The 14044-nt window shown below is 45.9% G+C and overlaps 1 protein-coding gene across 2 annotated transcripts in view; it reads right to left on the bottom strand.

Moving 5' to 3' along the window:
• Positions 1–14044, bottom strand: part of CARD11 (caspase recruitment domain family member 11) — a 277951-nt gene that overhangs the window by 178964 nt on the left and 84943 nt on the right. For both annotated transcript variants that reach the window (XM_075317863.1, XM_075317864.1), the window contains exons 3-5: positions 13288–13425; positions 10732–11057; positions 1250–1429 (exon numbers count right to left, since the gene is read on the bottom strand). In XM_075317863.1, coding sequence (XP_075173978.1) covers positions 1250–1429; positions 10732–11057; positions 13288–13425 — 644 coding nt within the window. The remainder of the gene's footprint in view (positions 1–1249; positions 1430–10731; positions 11058–13287; positions 13426–14044) is intronic.

Raw genomic sequence — 14044 nt, 5'->3', positions numbered from 1 at the left:
GATGCTGAGCCTTGTAGGTCTGCTCCCCCTGACTCTCCCTCAAGCATACAGTCCTGGATGGAGCATGCTGAGCCTTGTAGCTCTGCAGCTGCTGTCTGCTCTCCTGCATACACTATTGGATGGAGTATGCTGAGCCTTGTAGTTCTGCAGCTGTCTGCTCTTCTGCATACACTAGTGGAGAATGAAGAACATATTGAAGAAGGAAATGACCTTTTTTTTTTTTGTTCACTGATAAAAAACGCATAAAGACGCAGTGAGCAAAAACGCAGCAAAACGCAGCAAAAAAACGCACCAAATCGCGGCAAAACGAGTGCGTTTTTTGCCACGTTTTTTTTGCCGCGGGTGCGTTTTTGTGCGTTTTTTGCCGCAAAAAACGCACAAAAACGCAGCGTCAAAAAAACGCAGTGTGTGAACCTAGCCTTATACAGTTTTTTGCAGTGAGATCATGGCTATCATTATGTGTCACACAAAGAAGCCCAGAACAGACAGATTACTTCTGTGTGAGATGTCATGGCAGTTCTTATCTCACTGCAGAGTGATTACAAGTCTAGAAAAACAGATGTATTTGATACTGACACTTTGAGCTCTCATGACTGGACATGCAGTGTGGGGGAAAGGGACAATACAGCAGAAGTAACATTTCTATGAGCGGAGAAGACCTGATAACAGGGTTTGTAAGGTGACACAGCTAAACTCAGCTGTACTGCCCCTCCCCCACCCTGACACATCCAGAAAATTAGACCAGGAGATCTGAGGTGTATCCTTACAGGGAAACCTGCTCTAATCTATGGTCGGGGCGTGATCTTTTATCCTGAGTGTTGTTGCAAGCTTATGACTGGTCAGTTTCATACAGAGGGAAAAAATAGACGCCCCCAGTGAAATCTATCTGATAACACTCACTTGGATTTAACAAACAATAACTCATTAGGGGCCAAATACTTTGGATGCTGATATCTCCACAACAAAGAGGCAAAAAAACCAACAATGAGATAAAAACACTTTCATTCATCCCATCCTGTATCCGGGTCAACAAGAAATAATTTCATTAAAGGTCCTATTAAATAAGATTGAGCATCCTGGTGACGTTCTGTATACCATAGAACACCTTCAGAGATCTTTGCGGAGTTGATAGATTCGTGGGTCTGGGTCACATCTTTCTGGTGGTAGTAAGAAGGCCTATGCTGATCACTATATAAAGCTGCTGAGTAACATGCATGTTTTAATTTTCTGAAAACAAATATCTTAGTACCTGAAGCAATGACTGAAATTCTTGAATTTTTGTCTTCATCATTTCGTTTTCACGCTCAAGTTCCATCATTTGTTCCCTCTTTGGGCGATTCTCAATGTCATTTTTCAGTTTTAGTGATTGGTTTCTTTCCAGTTTGCACTCTTCTTCTACTTTATTTAAATGATGCTTTAAGCGGTCAATCTGCATAGAATTGAAAAAAAAATAATGTAAAGATATGATTATAGATTGTATGACCAACCCATGAATAAGCAACATATTCAGTAAAGACAACACATGAACTGCAAAGGCTAAAACAGCAAAATAAATTACTGTAAAAGAGAAGAATCTGTGATGTCGAAACAATACAAACAAACCAAGGACCAAGCAATGTAAGATTCTGATGCATTGGTAAAATCCAGGAGAAAAAAGGGGAGAGTTATGGACTCGGCACAATTTCCTTAAAAATATCTTAAGTCCTATATTAATAATCTTCTTAAAAAGTCAGCCAAAACGCATGCACAAGGATATCGTACAGGGAAAAACTTAACGCGTTTCGGACGTGGTAATAAAAGCAAGTAAGTCCTTAATCATAAGTTATAACTGTTTATGGCTGGCTGCATGTGAGTGGAGACCTGACCTGCCCAATTAGTGTCTTCCAATGGGGTTCAGATCAAGTCCAGGTCTCAAAGTAAACTTTATCTAAAGTCCGCCTGAACCTGCTGAACCTAACTTCCACGGGTCCAGTCATTTCTAGTTAGGACATATGAAAATTAGTCAAAACAGTAGTGGAAAAACTTTTTAAACTTTTTATTCTAAAAAATTGGATTTTTCAAATTTTTTAAACATTTCTTGATTTTTTTTTTACAATATTAGCCTCACAAGTGAGCTTGAGCACATCGTTCTTTGATTGCATTGATAATACCCTGCACTACTTATGTATTGCAGACTATTATCTAACCTGTCAATTTTAGACCTCATTAAGATGTCCATAAATTTTCACATATGGTAAACTCAATCATTTTCATCATTGTTTTGGATCCAATTTTCACATATAAAATAGTATATATATTTATACACTGATATTCTTTTAATCATGGACAGCACATGGATTACTTACTGCCATCTGTGTGCTATCCATGGCCATATAGACTTGTATAGGTAATTTTGACCCATAAGTTCAATCAAAAACTAACATCGCCGTGAGTTTTTTGCAGACACGTGGTCCGAAAAAGTTTCTTTTTCTTTCTTAACTGTAAATTAACTGTATACTATGGGGTCATGATTAGCAGTTGATACCATCCTATCTTGTTAGGAATTGTATTGGGGAACTGTCTCACTCCCATATTGCTTTGGAATATAGCAATAGCACAGATGGTTGTGTACTGTATTGTTATAACTAACTACACTGGCAATTTTATCTTTTTCGAGGTCGCACCCATACGGCAGCCTTTCGGTTTACGTATTTATAGTTGTTTGGTTGTCAGATAAGCTACTTATAAAACTGCCAAAGATCTCAGTACAAGGTTGAAATATGTAGCTGTGCACGTTAAAGAGTCACAATAAAAAAAATAGCATTAAATGCTATATGTATATTGGAGTATAAGGGGCCCTTTGCACACTACGACATCGCAAGCTGATGCTGCGATGCCGTGCGCGATAGTCCCCGCCCCCGTCGCAGCTGTGATATCATGGTGATAGCTGGCGTAGCGAACATTATCGCTACGCCAGCTTCACATACACTCACCTGCCCTGCGATGTCGCTCTGGCCGGCGACCCGCCTCCTTATTAACACTAGAACTACTGAGGTAGTCATTTTGACTACTTTGCACCATGTATTTCTATATAGGTGTCACGAGTCCAGTAGTTCTAGTGTTAAGGGGGCGGGTTGTGCGGCGTCATAGCAACGTCACACGGCAGGCGGCCAATAGAAGCGGAGGGTCGGAGATGAGCGGGATGTAAACATCCCGCACCCCTCCTTCCTTTCGCAGAGCCAGCGTGAGACGCGGTAACACAGGTAGGAGATGTTCCTCGCTCCTGCGGCTTCTCACACAGCGATGTGTGCTGTCGCAGGAACGAGGAACAACATCGTACCTGTCGCTGCTGCCAAATAATGGAAATGTCGGACCCTGCACCGATGATACGATAACGACACTTTTGCGCTCGTTAATCATATCAAAAAGGATTTACACACTACGATATCGACTGCGATGCCGGATGTGCGTCACTTTCGATTTGACCCCACGGATATCGTATCTGCGATGTCGTAGTGTGCAAAGCCCGCCTAAGTCTCCATGTCAGATCAGCGTCCGTTCAAAATGGGTCTTGTTTGTGGTACAGAAAGTGCATACTCCTTGGATGCTGTTTTGTATGCACTTATTAGGTATATTAGGTCACTTGCCTATTGTTTCATCATTAGTGTGTTTTTTACATGTGTTTTATCGCATTTTTGATTCTGAACATAGAAATTATAGGGCTCCATAGTATAAATCGTAATTGGGCACCCACCTCAAAAAAAATATACTGTATATTTCACAGGGTTACGGAAGAGTATATCTCACAATTTAAGTAGTTTTTCTCTTATTGAAACCTCTTAGGGTTCCCACGCATTAAGATACTCCTTTCTTGGCATACCATAAAGTATGATACCAACAAAAGTGCCACCCAAATACACAGTACCTTCTACATGCACATTATGATAAACCTACAAGAAAGCAAAGTATCGTGACCCCCAACACAGTATGATGCTGCCGCAGTGACCCCAACATAACTCTCAACACAATACGATTGCCCTCCATACAGTAAAATTGCCCCCCATACAGTATAACGGCCCCTACAAAACCTTCTACACAGTATGATGGCCCCAACTCAACCCTCCACACAGTATGATGGCCCCAACACAACCCTCAGCACATTATGATGGATTCCACACAACCCTCCACACTGTATAATGGTCTGCACATAGTACAACAGCCCCCAATAGCCCTCCAAACAGTATAATGGTCCTAATAGCCCTCCAAATAGTATAATGGCCACCACATAGCCCTTCAAACAGTATAATGGACCCTTCACAACCCTCCATATATGAGAGACCCCCCACAAACCTCTATACTGTATTATTGCCCACATAAAGTACAACGGCCCCACTAGCCATCAAAATAGTATATTGGCCCTCCCGACAAACAGTATGATGATCCCTACACAACCCTTCACACAGTATGATGGCCCAAGCACAACCCTCCACATGGTATGATGGTCCCCAAGCAACCCTCCACACAGTAAAATGACCCACACATAGTATAATGGCCCCCAGTAATGTTCCAAAAGTATGTCCCCCACATAGCCCTCCAAACAGTATAATGGCCCCTACACCATGTTCCATATATACTGACGGACCCCATGCAAACCTCCACACTGTATAATTGAAGGACTGGACAACTCTGCACAGTGAACACTATGTAGTAACGTCATTATGACATCAGAGCTCAAATCCACAGGGAGAATGATGAAGAAGGGAGCAGAGTTAAAAGCTGCCTGTGTGACGCCCTGGCCGGGCCAGATAGTCACAGATAGGCCCCTGCACTACAACTTTCCCTCACAGGTGACATCAGCCAACTTTTAAAACCCTAGTCAGCCCCCTCGGGGCTGGATAGACACACCAGGGGGCGGAACCAGGTGGTTGGAAGACACCCACCAAGGAGTCTAGACAGCCCGGGGCGGGAAAGTGTGGAGTTGAGATCTGTTTAGAGTTCAAGTTGGAGAGGAGTGTGGGCTGGAGCTGTGTGCAGCTCCAGCAGAGGCGAATACCCCAAATTGAACGGTGCCAGGGTAGGAGCCCTGGTGCCATTGGCTAGGAGGCAGATGGCGGTCTCTGTCTGCAGGAGCCGGGAAGACGGCTCGGTGGAACCGAGGTGGACCGGGACAGGGTAGTGGCCCGCCGGTACCGACCCGGGGAACTGACTCGGAAACCGGAGCACACAGGTGGGTACTCGGACCCTGAAGCCGGGACCAGAAGCGACTGGAACCGGTTAATTTACCGATTCAGGCCAGGACTAGAGGCCCTGCCCACCCAAAGGCCCTATTAGAATACAACAGCCCACCGAGGGGGATAGAAGGTCACCGCCAGGGCTCAGAGATCCCACGGGCCAGCGTCTGCAGGCAAGGGCTCCTTAGGCCACATCCAGCCGGGAGCGGACTCCTGAAGTTGCAAGCAGAGGCAGTCCACCATTTTACAAAGGTGCAGGAGAAAGACAGAGACCACCAGCCGGGTGGGGGACCAGAACGCAGCTGGCTGCGGGCACCGACTACCATCACCTTGGTTTACCAGAGACTCGTGTGTTTCCTTCAATAGTGAGTACACCAGCACCCTGCAGTCGCCCATCTCCCTGCACCACAAAACCCCCACCATCCCTGCCCACGGAGGGGTTAACAACTGGCTGCATAACATCTCCCCAGGTGCCCCGTAACTGCAGCAGTGGTGTCCAACCTCTCCACACACCGTGGATGGCGTCACAAACTTAGTACGGCTCAGCCCGTACATATACGTCCTACATCCACCGCTACAATTCCCCTTTTTGATCGAAGTGACCGCGAGACCCCCGGGTCTGGAGACCCTCGAGCCACCCACAGAAGGTCCGGATTCGAGCAGCTCGGCTGCTGCGAGCGGGGCGGCACTCTTCGATTTCTGGCACTACGAACAGGATTGATACCCATCCACTTACCTTGTGGAAGTGTGCTTTGTGTTTAAGTCAGCGGTGATCCGTTGCAAAAATTCCAGAAACCGCCATCTTGCCGCCATTTTTGGGCTAGAAGATTCTCGCCAAGAGTCTTTTTTCCCTGAGAAAAGGGCGCGAAAGCCAAAGCCCCGCCCCCTGGGAACACGGCCGGAAAGCAAGGCCGGAAGTCGCAAAACGAAACTTACCGACCTGAAAGAGGAGTGCCAGCAAAAGACCAAGGAGGGGCGGGTGAAGATCTCGCGCCATGTGACCGAGCAGATAAAGGGCAGGGACTCCAGGACCCTGCTACATTCCCCGTTCCTGGACACCAGCCGAGCAGTATGGCTGCACCATCTGGCAAGCCCACCGTGGAGGAGCCCGCACCCGGCACAGCGGCCTGGGTGGAAGCCCGGGCGGAGCAAATGTGCCGCTGCATCCAGGCCCAGGTGACCTGCCTGCTAAGGTGGTGGGCAGCCGAGATGGCGGAGATAGCCGCGGCTGTAAGGATTCGTGAAGTGGATACAGCGTCTGAGGAGCGGGTAAGTGACCCACGCCCTTGCGTCCCGCAGAGACCGGCCGTTCAGGCTGAAGGGCCCGGTCTACCCCTGCCCGCTGCGCTTCTTCCCTCACCGCCCGCACCCGTTACTGCCTCCCCGCTCGGTCCGCTGCCATTGACACCGGCAGCGGTGCCCGTGCAGTCGGCCCGCGAGGACCAGCCCGAAGAGGCCACCAGCGTTCAGCCCGTCACCGCCCCAGCACCAACACCAGCTCCGCAAAAGACCAGCATCCGGAAGGTGCCCTGTCCCGCCACCGATCCCGGAAGAGGCCGCGCCCCAGACAACAACGGCTCCAGCAGTCCGCCCGGCCAAGGTGGGGGCGATTCCTAACCGGAAGCCAGCCCAGCGGGCAAAGCTGGCCGCTCCCAGATTCCAAACCTCGGCTGAGGCGCCACAGGGTTGCAGCTGTCAAGCAGCCGAGCAGGCCACGTCACAGCGGGGTCCCCCAGTGCCGAAGGTGTCGGTTGTGGCTGGCATGGGGGAACTCCGGCTGGGCACGACCCCCGCGCAGAGCGAACTGGAGCAGGCCGCGTATGCTCCATATTGGGAGCGGCAGCAGCGCCAGCTGGGCCGAGAGATCGCCGCCCACAAAAAGAGGAAGGTCCCAGACCTACTCGGAGAAGGATAACCTCCGCAACACCACCTTCCGGGTAAGGGGCCCGACACACGAAGACCAGGTCTGGCACTTCGACCCCCGAAGAGGATGGGGTTTCATCTTTGAGCCGGGCATGGAGGCCGAAATCTTTGTGTCCTGGAGGGACGTGTACCCGCATCTTCCCGTCGGCCATCCCGACCGGGATCTGGAGCCCGGAGAATTGATGACATACACCCGACACAATTCCCCTTTTTGATCGACGTGACCGCGAGACCCCCGGGTCCGGAGACCCTCAAGCTACCCACAGAAGGTCCGGATCCGAGCAGCTCGACTGCTGCGACTGGGGCGGCACACCTGTTCCATTGCTTTTAACTCTATTGCCATCTGTATTGGCCCATACAGTATGTGCATCGGCCCATACAGTATGTGCATCATGGTCTGTGGCTATTAGAAAATATATTAAATTTGTGCATCTCGTCGCACTAAGCAGAGTGGCGACTGTGGCATAAAGAGTCAAAAATGTTTGGTCAAAACAGTTGTGCTTTAACATTTGTAATTTTTTTTATGTCACCATTTCAAGAAGAAAACAAATAGCTTGGTGGTCGCACAAAAGTATAGGATTAAAAACAAACTACTTTTTCACAGTACTAATACATGGAACAATGAATGAGGGGTTTATCATTTCTTTTGGAAATTTCTGGCATCAGCCCCTTTAAGCTAAGTAACTGCCATAATTGAAAATAAAACTTTTTTATTCTTCCTTATTTGCAAGAATGATGGCTGCTTCCATTTATGGTGATATCAGACAAGGTTTGTCAATCTTGAGATGTAAGGTTTAAAATGAAAGTAGAAATGATTTTAAGGAAGAAACACCAAACTTATTTCACTTTGTTCAATTTAGATTCAAAGAAAGTGGCACAATATTCCCTGAGAGCCAACGACTAGCGTTCTCAGAAATAGGATGCCATTCTCTTTGGGGAAGTGGTGGCTGAGGGAGTTTTAGAGGAAACCTCTCCTTGTAGTGTTGCGCTAAATTTATCAAAGTTTCGTAAAATTGTTTGATAAGTTACATTTATCTTAAGATGCTACACTTCTGTATAGAAATGCTATTTTACTTTTTATGCCATATTCTTATTGGAGATTTTAAAATGTCACTGTGGCACCGCTGAGGCCCCAGTCGCAACAGAGGTACTGCACCTCAGCCAGAGGTGTGGTATCCCATTCCCGGGTAAGGAGGAGGCCACAAGTCGTTGCACACATACACCAACACACACTCTTAATTTAGCGACACTCCATTAGGCCGTGGTTAGGGCGAGATGCAAGCTAAGCTGTCGCCTTAAAAAAAGCAGTCCCGAAGCTAGTCTGGAGGTAGAGTTTAGTTAGTGGGATCAAACTGTAGAACGTTAGTCAGTCAGGAAGTGGACGCGGAGAGAAAGGTCCTGGGGTCTGGAGCTGGAACAGCTCATCCCATGATCAGGGAAGAAGAAGTCTTAGAACCATGCAAAGTTCTACATACACCCATGGACTCTTATCCACAGCCGGTATACTGGTGTGGAGGGACTTGGCTGCACAGGGGACCGGCCCCTCACCTAGTGGAGAACTACAAGGCTCAGCTAGCAAACCAGAGGCTGAGGTTACTTCAAGTATCGAAGCCACATCCATACACATCCAGTAAAAAGGTGATCATATCGGACCAAGGGACAAGGCAGGAAAGCCACCCATAAAAAGAATCCGCGGACACTGCCTCGGGACGCTGTGTGTGAGGCACGGGGCAGGTGAGAGAGGCCAACACAGGAAGACGACGAGGGAAGGAACACAGAAGGGTGTGTCGGGTTGTGCCTCCAAACTATACGGGGATCGGCTGAAGCCCATCACAGCAGGACTCAGCACTCCGAGGGAAGCCTCTCACTAGTCGTGGGAACAATTAACAATTAACAATTATTAAGAGTAAAGACCTTGTGACTGCATTCCTGTGTTGCCCAGTTACTGCCTGCGCCTTTGGCCCTGCACCCTGCCATTGCATCTCAATGACATAGAGTCTATCTCCCATCGACAGCACTGGGGCTCAGATCTACCTGTGGAGAGCTATACCAACTCAGCTGCAACACCACCGTACCAGGGGAACTGAATAGCAGCTGTGGCACCTATCTTGCCGCATACCACAGGTGGCGTCACGAACTCTTCTCCCTTTGTAAATAATATTTCCATATTTAACTAATGACATCCTCCGAGCAGAACAGAACCGGCCTGCTTCCGAGTGCCCCCAGGCCCCGGTGGGGCATGTCATCACCATTCAGAAATCTGGCTAAAACCTCTTTTACGTAGCTAACCAGGATTGCTTTTGAAAAGTGGTGACAGATATTCCAAAAAGTTGCAATTTTTGGAGAAAAAATTGTGTGCACAAAAATGTGCAACTTTCTGAAGCAAAAATCTTATACATGCCTCTTGTATCTTATGAAGGTTGTCTTTGGTTAAAAAGTTAGCTTTTTCAAGAAACAACATCAATTTTGTTCATAGATTTGTCTGGCATTTTAGCTCAATCTTAAGGGTGCTTTACACGCTGCGACATCGCTACCGATATATCATCGGGGTCACGTCGTTAGTGACGCACATCCGGCAACCGTAGCGACATCGCAGCGTGTGACACCAAGGAGCGACGATCAACGATCGCAAAATCGTTCAAAAATGGTGATTGTTGACACGTCGCTCCTTTCCTTAATATCGCCGCTGGCCACAGGTACGATGTTGTTCGTCGTTCCTGCGGCATCACACATCGCTATGTGTGACATCGCAGGAACGACGAACATCTCCTTACCTGCGTCCACCGGCAATGCGGAAGGAAGGAGGTGGGTGGGAGGTTTCGTCCTGCTCATCTCCGCCCCTCAGCTTCTATTGGCTGGCCGTTTAGTGACGCCGCAGTGACGTCGCTATGACGCCGAACGCACCTCCCCCTTGAGGGAGGGATTGTTCGGCGGTCACAGCGACGTCGCTGACAAGGTATGTGCGTGTGACGCTGCCGTAGCGATAATGTTCGCTACAGCAGCGATCACCACATATCGCATCAACGACGGGGGCGGGTGCTATCGCGCTCGACATCGCTAGCAATCACTAGCGATGTCGCAGAGTGTAAAGCACCCTTTAGTCCCATTTAATGGGAAACGGTCATGTAGGAAAAAACTCCATTAACCTGCAGTTACGGGGTTAATCTGTAGGTTAATAGTGTTCAACAGTCGTGTGTACGTTGCACTGGGAGCCCCACTGCTGGGAGGAAATTAACTTTGCTCCTTACAGCAGCCTTGGGCTTTCAGTTACAGGGGTGGCGCTAGTGGGGATTTAGTAACTGCTCTGTTGGGAGGTGACTGAAACCGGCACCTGCACCAACCCTATGGTTAAAAGTCTGAGGCTGCTGCACGGAGCAAAGTTCATTTCCTCCCAGCAGTGGGGCTCTCAGTGAGGCAGCCACGTGGTGTTTGAACACTGTTAGCCTGCAGATTAACCGCGTATCTGCAGGTAATAGAGTTTTCTTACACAACAGGTTCCTTTTAAGTAACTGAATACCAAGTGCAATATATGGGCAGGTGAGGCGCTGTTCTTGGAAGAAACTCGGACAAACTTTTAGATACAGTAATTTCCACTTACCTCAAGCTGTAAATCACGACTTCTCATGACAGCCATATTCTTTTCCTCACTAAGTTGAGCATATCTCATTGCTAAATTATAATTTTCATCCTTTACTTTGATAAGCTCATCATTGCAGTTGTTTCTCTCCTCCTTCATTTTGTTGTAACGTTCCTGAAATGTCATCAGTTCCAGGTTCACCAGCTTTAACTGTTTTCTCTCATCTTCGAGAAGTCTTGAGTTAGCCACAAGTTCACATTTCTGCACTTCCTTTGTCTTTAACTGTTGCTGCAATTTTATGACTTCGTTCATAAGGAACTGTGTGAGGGCTTCATGGCCTTCTTCCACTAAAAAAAGAGCAGTAGGGGCATTGATATCGAGATTCATATTCCACAAACATCGGCTTTGTGCTAAAGTGAACCTGTCAGATCCAATATGCACCCAGAACCACGAGCAGTTCTGGATGCATATTGCTAATCCCTGCCTATCCATCCCTGTATACACTAGCATAGATAAAGGGATCTTTAGAAAAAGTATTTCTAAAAATCTTTTATCATATGTTAACGAGGTCAGGGACTAGTCGTAACGGTGTGATCAGTGGACCTGTGTTCATTGTCATGGCTTAGATGCCAGGCTTAGGGTCAGTGCGCATGATCAGAATGCCCAGCACTTCTGGTAACACACACTATGTCACGCGCACTATGAAGCCGAGTGTATGCGTCCCGGCTTCAGAGAGGTCTAGTGCGTATGACCGTAAGTGTTGGGCATTCTGATCATGCACGCTGACCCTAAGCCAAGTGTCTGAGGTGGAGACCATAGACACAGGTACGCCCGTCACTGCTGATGATGCTGGACAATGGGCATTGAATAGCATGCTAGCATTCCCATGTGGGTGTGCTAACATGCTAAGAGGGCGGACTAGTCGGAGGAAATAACACCCTTGTCACTAGTCCCTGCGCTCATTATCATATCATAAAGGATCTTTAGAAATTCTTTTTCTAAAGATCTCTTTATGTATGCTACTAGATACAGGGACGGTTAGGCAGCGATTAGCAATATGTACCCAGAACTGCTCGTGGTTCTGGGTGCATATTAGACCTGACAGGTACCCTTTAAGTCAGGTAAAAACTCATCATCTTTGTACTATAAGTCCCTTACTGATTTTACTTGTGTCACTGTTACTTTCAGCGGCCTATCTCTCGGAGAACCAAACATTCTGATTTTTAAATTCAATCTAACCCACCCTTAACTCCCTCAATATCATCTGCCAGGGAAGTTTGGAGGCCATATACACCTTAGAGGGTTGGCTGGTTTGGCTGACTTTATTATAATATGTATGGACATACTTCATATAAGTCAAGAAATGATAGAAAGTACTAAATTGTGCAATGAAGAAAGTAGACCCCTCAGCTATAGCCATATAACCAAGCCATATAGTGCCATGATAATGTATAGTTCCTTTAATACCATCATTTAATGTTCAAATAATATGCAATATTCAAATCACATATTCCTTTCAATCGCCAAAAAATTCCGCAATAGAGTTGGCACATAATTCCATCCCCACTAATATCATCATAAACTTTGGTTATAGTTTTCGTTCCATCCTATACTTGGTGGCGCCAGGCAAACTTGGTGCTGGCAAATACTATTACTACCCTTGTTCCTTAATCCAGCACTGATTTTTTTGTCAGTAAAGATAATGAGCATCATTTTACGTACTATCTGTACTTTCTAATACTACATGTGAGTAGATATTATGCCAGCAAGTAATGCTTTACAGCAACAGTGTCCAACTTGTGGCTCATCGAGTGTTGCAAAAATAAATTCCCATTGTGGTAATTGTATATTTTGCAGCAGATTTTGAGTTATGTTTTTGCAGCAAATGTAGATAAAGTGGTTAGCCATACTCTCACATGTACGGAACAAACCAAGGAATCCCACTTGGTTATAGACAAATAAAATGGCAGCATCCGAGGGGGTGTAGATGATGGAACAAGAGATTATTGTGCCATACAGAGAATGCAACCTCCGACCTCAGAAAAGTCCTTGCTATTTTTGATAAAAACCTTCATGAAGTTGAAACGTTGGATTCTGTGTCAAGAACAAAAAAGGCTATTTCAGCTTCTAGACACGCATTAGACGCTGTCTGTTTATATGTCGAACGTATGTATTCAGCAGATAAACTGTTATAGAGATTGATCTTTCTTTTTCTATCTTGTAAAACTTACACATATATGAAGAGCCGTATGCTACATGACCTACAGAGATCAATAAGATGGGCCCTCTTTCTTCTGATGGATGTCATTGTCCAAGTTCCATTATTGTAAAGTTCGGACTATCATCTAAGTTTATTTTAATTGGAATATGAAAGTAAGCTTTTACCAAACTCAGTCCAACATACCCAGCTCTTTTTTCCATGTTCTGCCATCAAGAGATGATCAAACTGCACACATAAACATGAGATTGTTGGGTGATTCGGCCGAACCCGGAGGTCCAACCAACAGTTATCCAATGTGTAATGCCTCTTTAGGAGTAATGATTTCTAGATTTTTATTAGAGTTATATCTCACTTACCTACTATTGTGGAGAATCTTCTTGTGGGCTCTTTTCCTGTAACTAACTTATAGAGTTCAGGATAGTAAAATTCAAGACTTTCCAAGAAGACAATATACCCTCGCTGCCCTTTAGTATGAAGAATATCCAGGAGCCGCCCTTGAAATAGATACGTGACATAAGGTTACCAATCTGCCTCAAAGACAGTAAATATTTCTTAGACATATCACCCTTGTTTTTTCCTGCCTAATATAATCAACAGCAGGAATAACATACTATTCGTGATAATTATTAAGAAATAAATTATGAAAAACGACATTTGTTCTTTATAATTGGGATAGAGTGAAGATTACAATGTGAATGCTGTACAAATCAGCCTCAATAAAGGATATCGAGAGGATGCACTAAATGTAAGAATTGTTGTAAGATGTATGGTATGTTATGGGGGACTCCAATCTAGGCACTGTGCACAAGCCATGGAACGGTCTCCATTTCTTTATGTATGTGGCCTATTTTGTTTATTTGCTTTATGATACATTCTTATATGAATTGCTATTATCTTGTACAATCTAGAATAATGATGTTTCATAGAAAATGAGTAAAATAGACACCTTTACTCTTAATTAACAAGTATTCTATAAGGATAAAGTCTGCCGCACAAGTTATTCCCTTAAAAGGACCGGGCGATTTTTCACTTTTGAAAAATGAGTTGTACTTTTCAATGACACCATTGATTTTATTATATGTTGTGATGGTGAGTGGGAAATAAAAATGTTGA

This window comes from Anomaloglossus baeobatrachus, chromosome 7, assembly GCF_048569485.1.
Source record: "Anomaloglossus baeobatrachus isolate aAnoBae1 chromosome 7, aAnoBae1.hap1, whole genome shotgun sequence".
NCBI classification, from domain to species: domain Eukaryota; kingdom Metazoa; phylum Chordata; class Amphibia; order Anura; family Aromobatidae; genus Anomaloglossus; species Anomaloglossus baeobatrachus.
The sequence above is the reverse complement of the archived record's forward strand: the minus strand, read 5'-3'. Positions and strand labels throughout refer to the sequence as shown.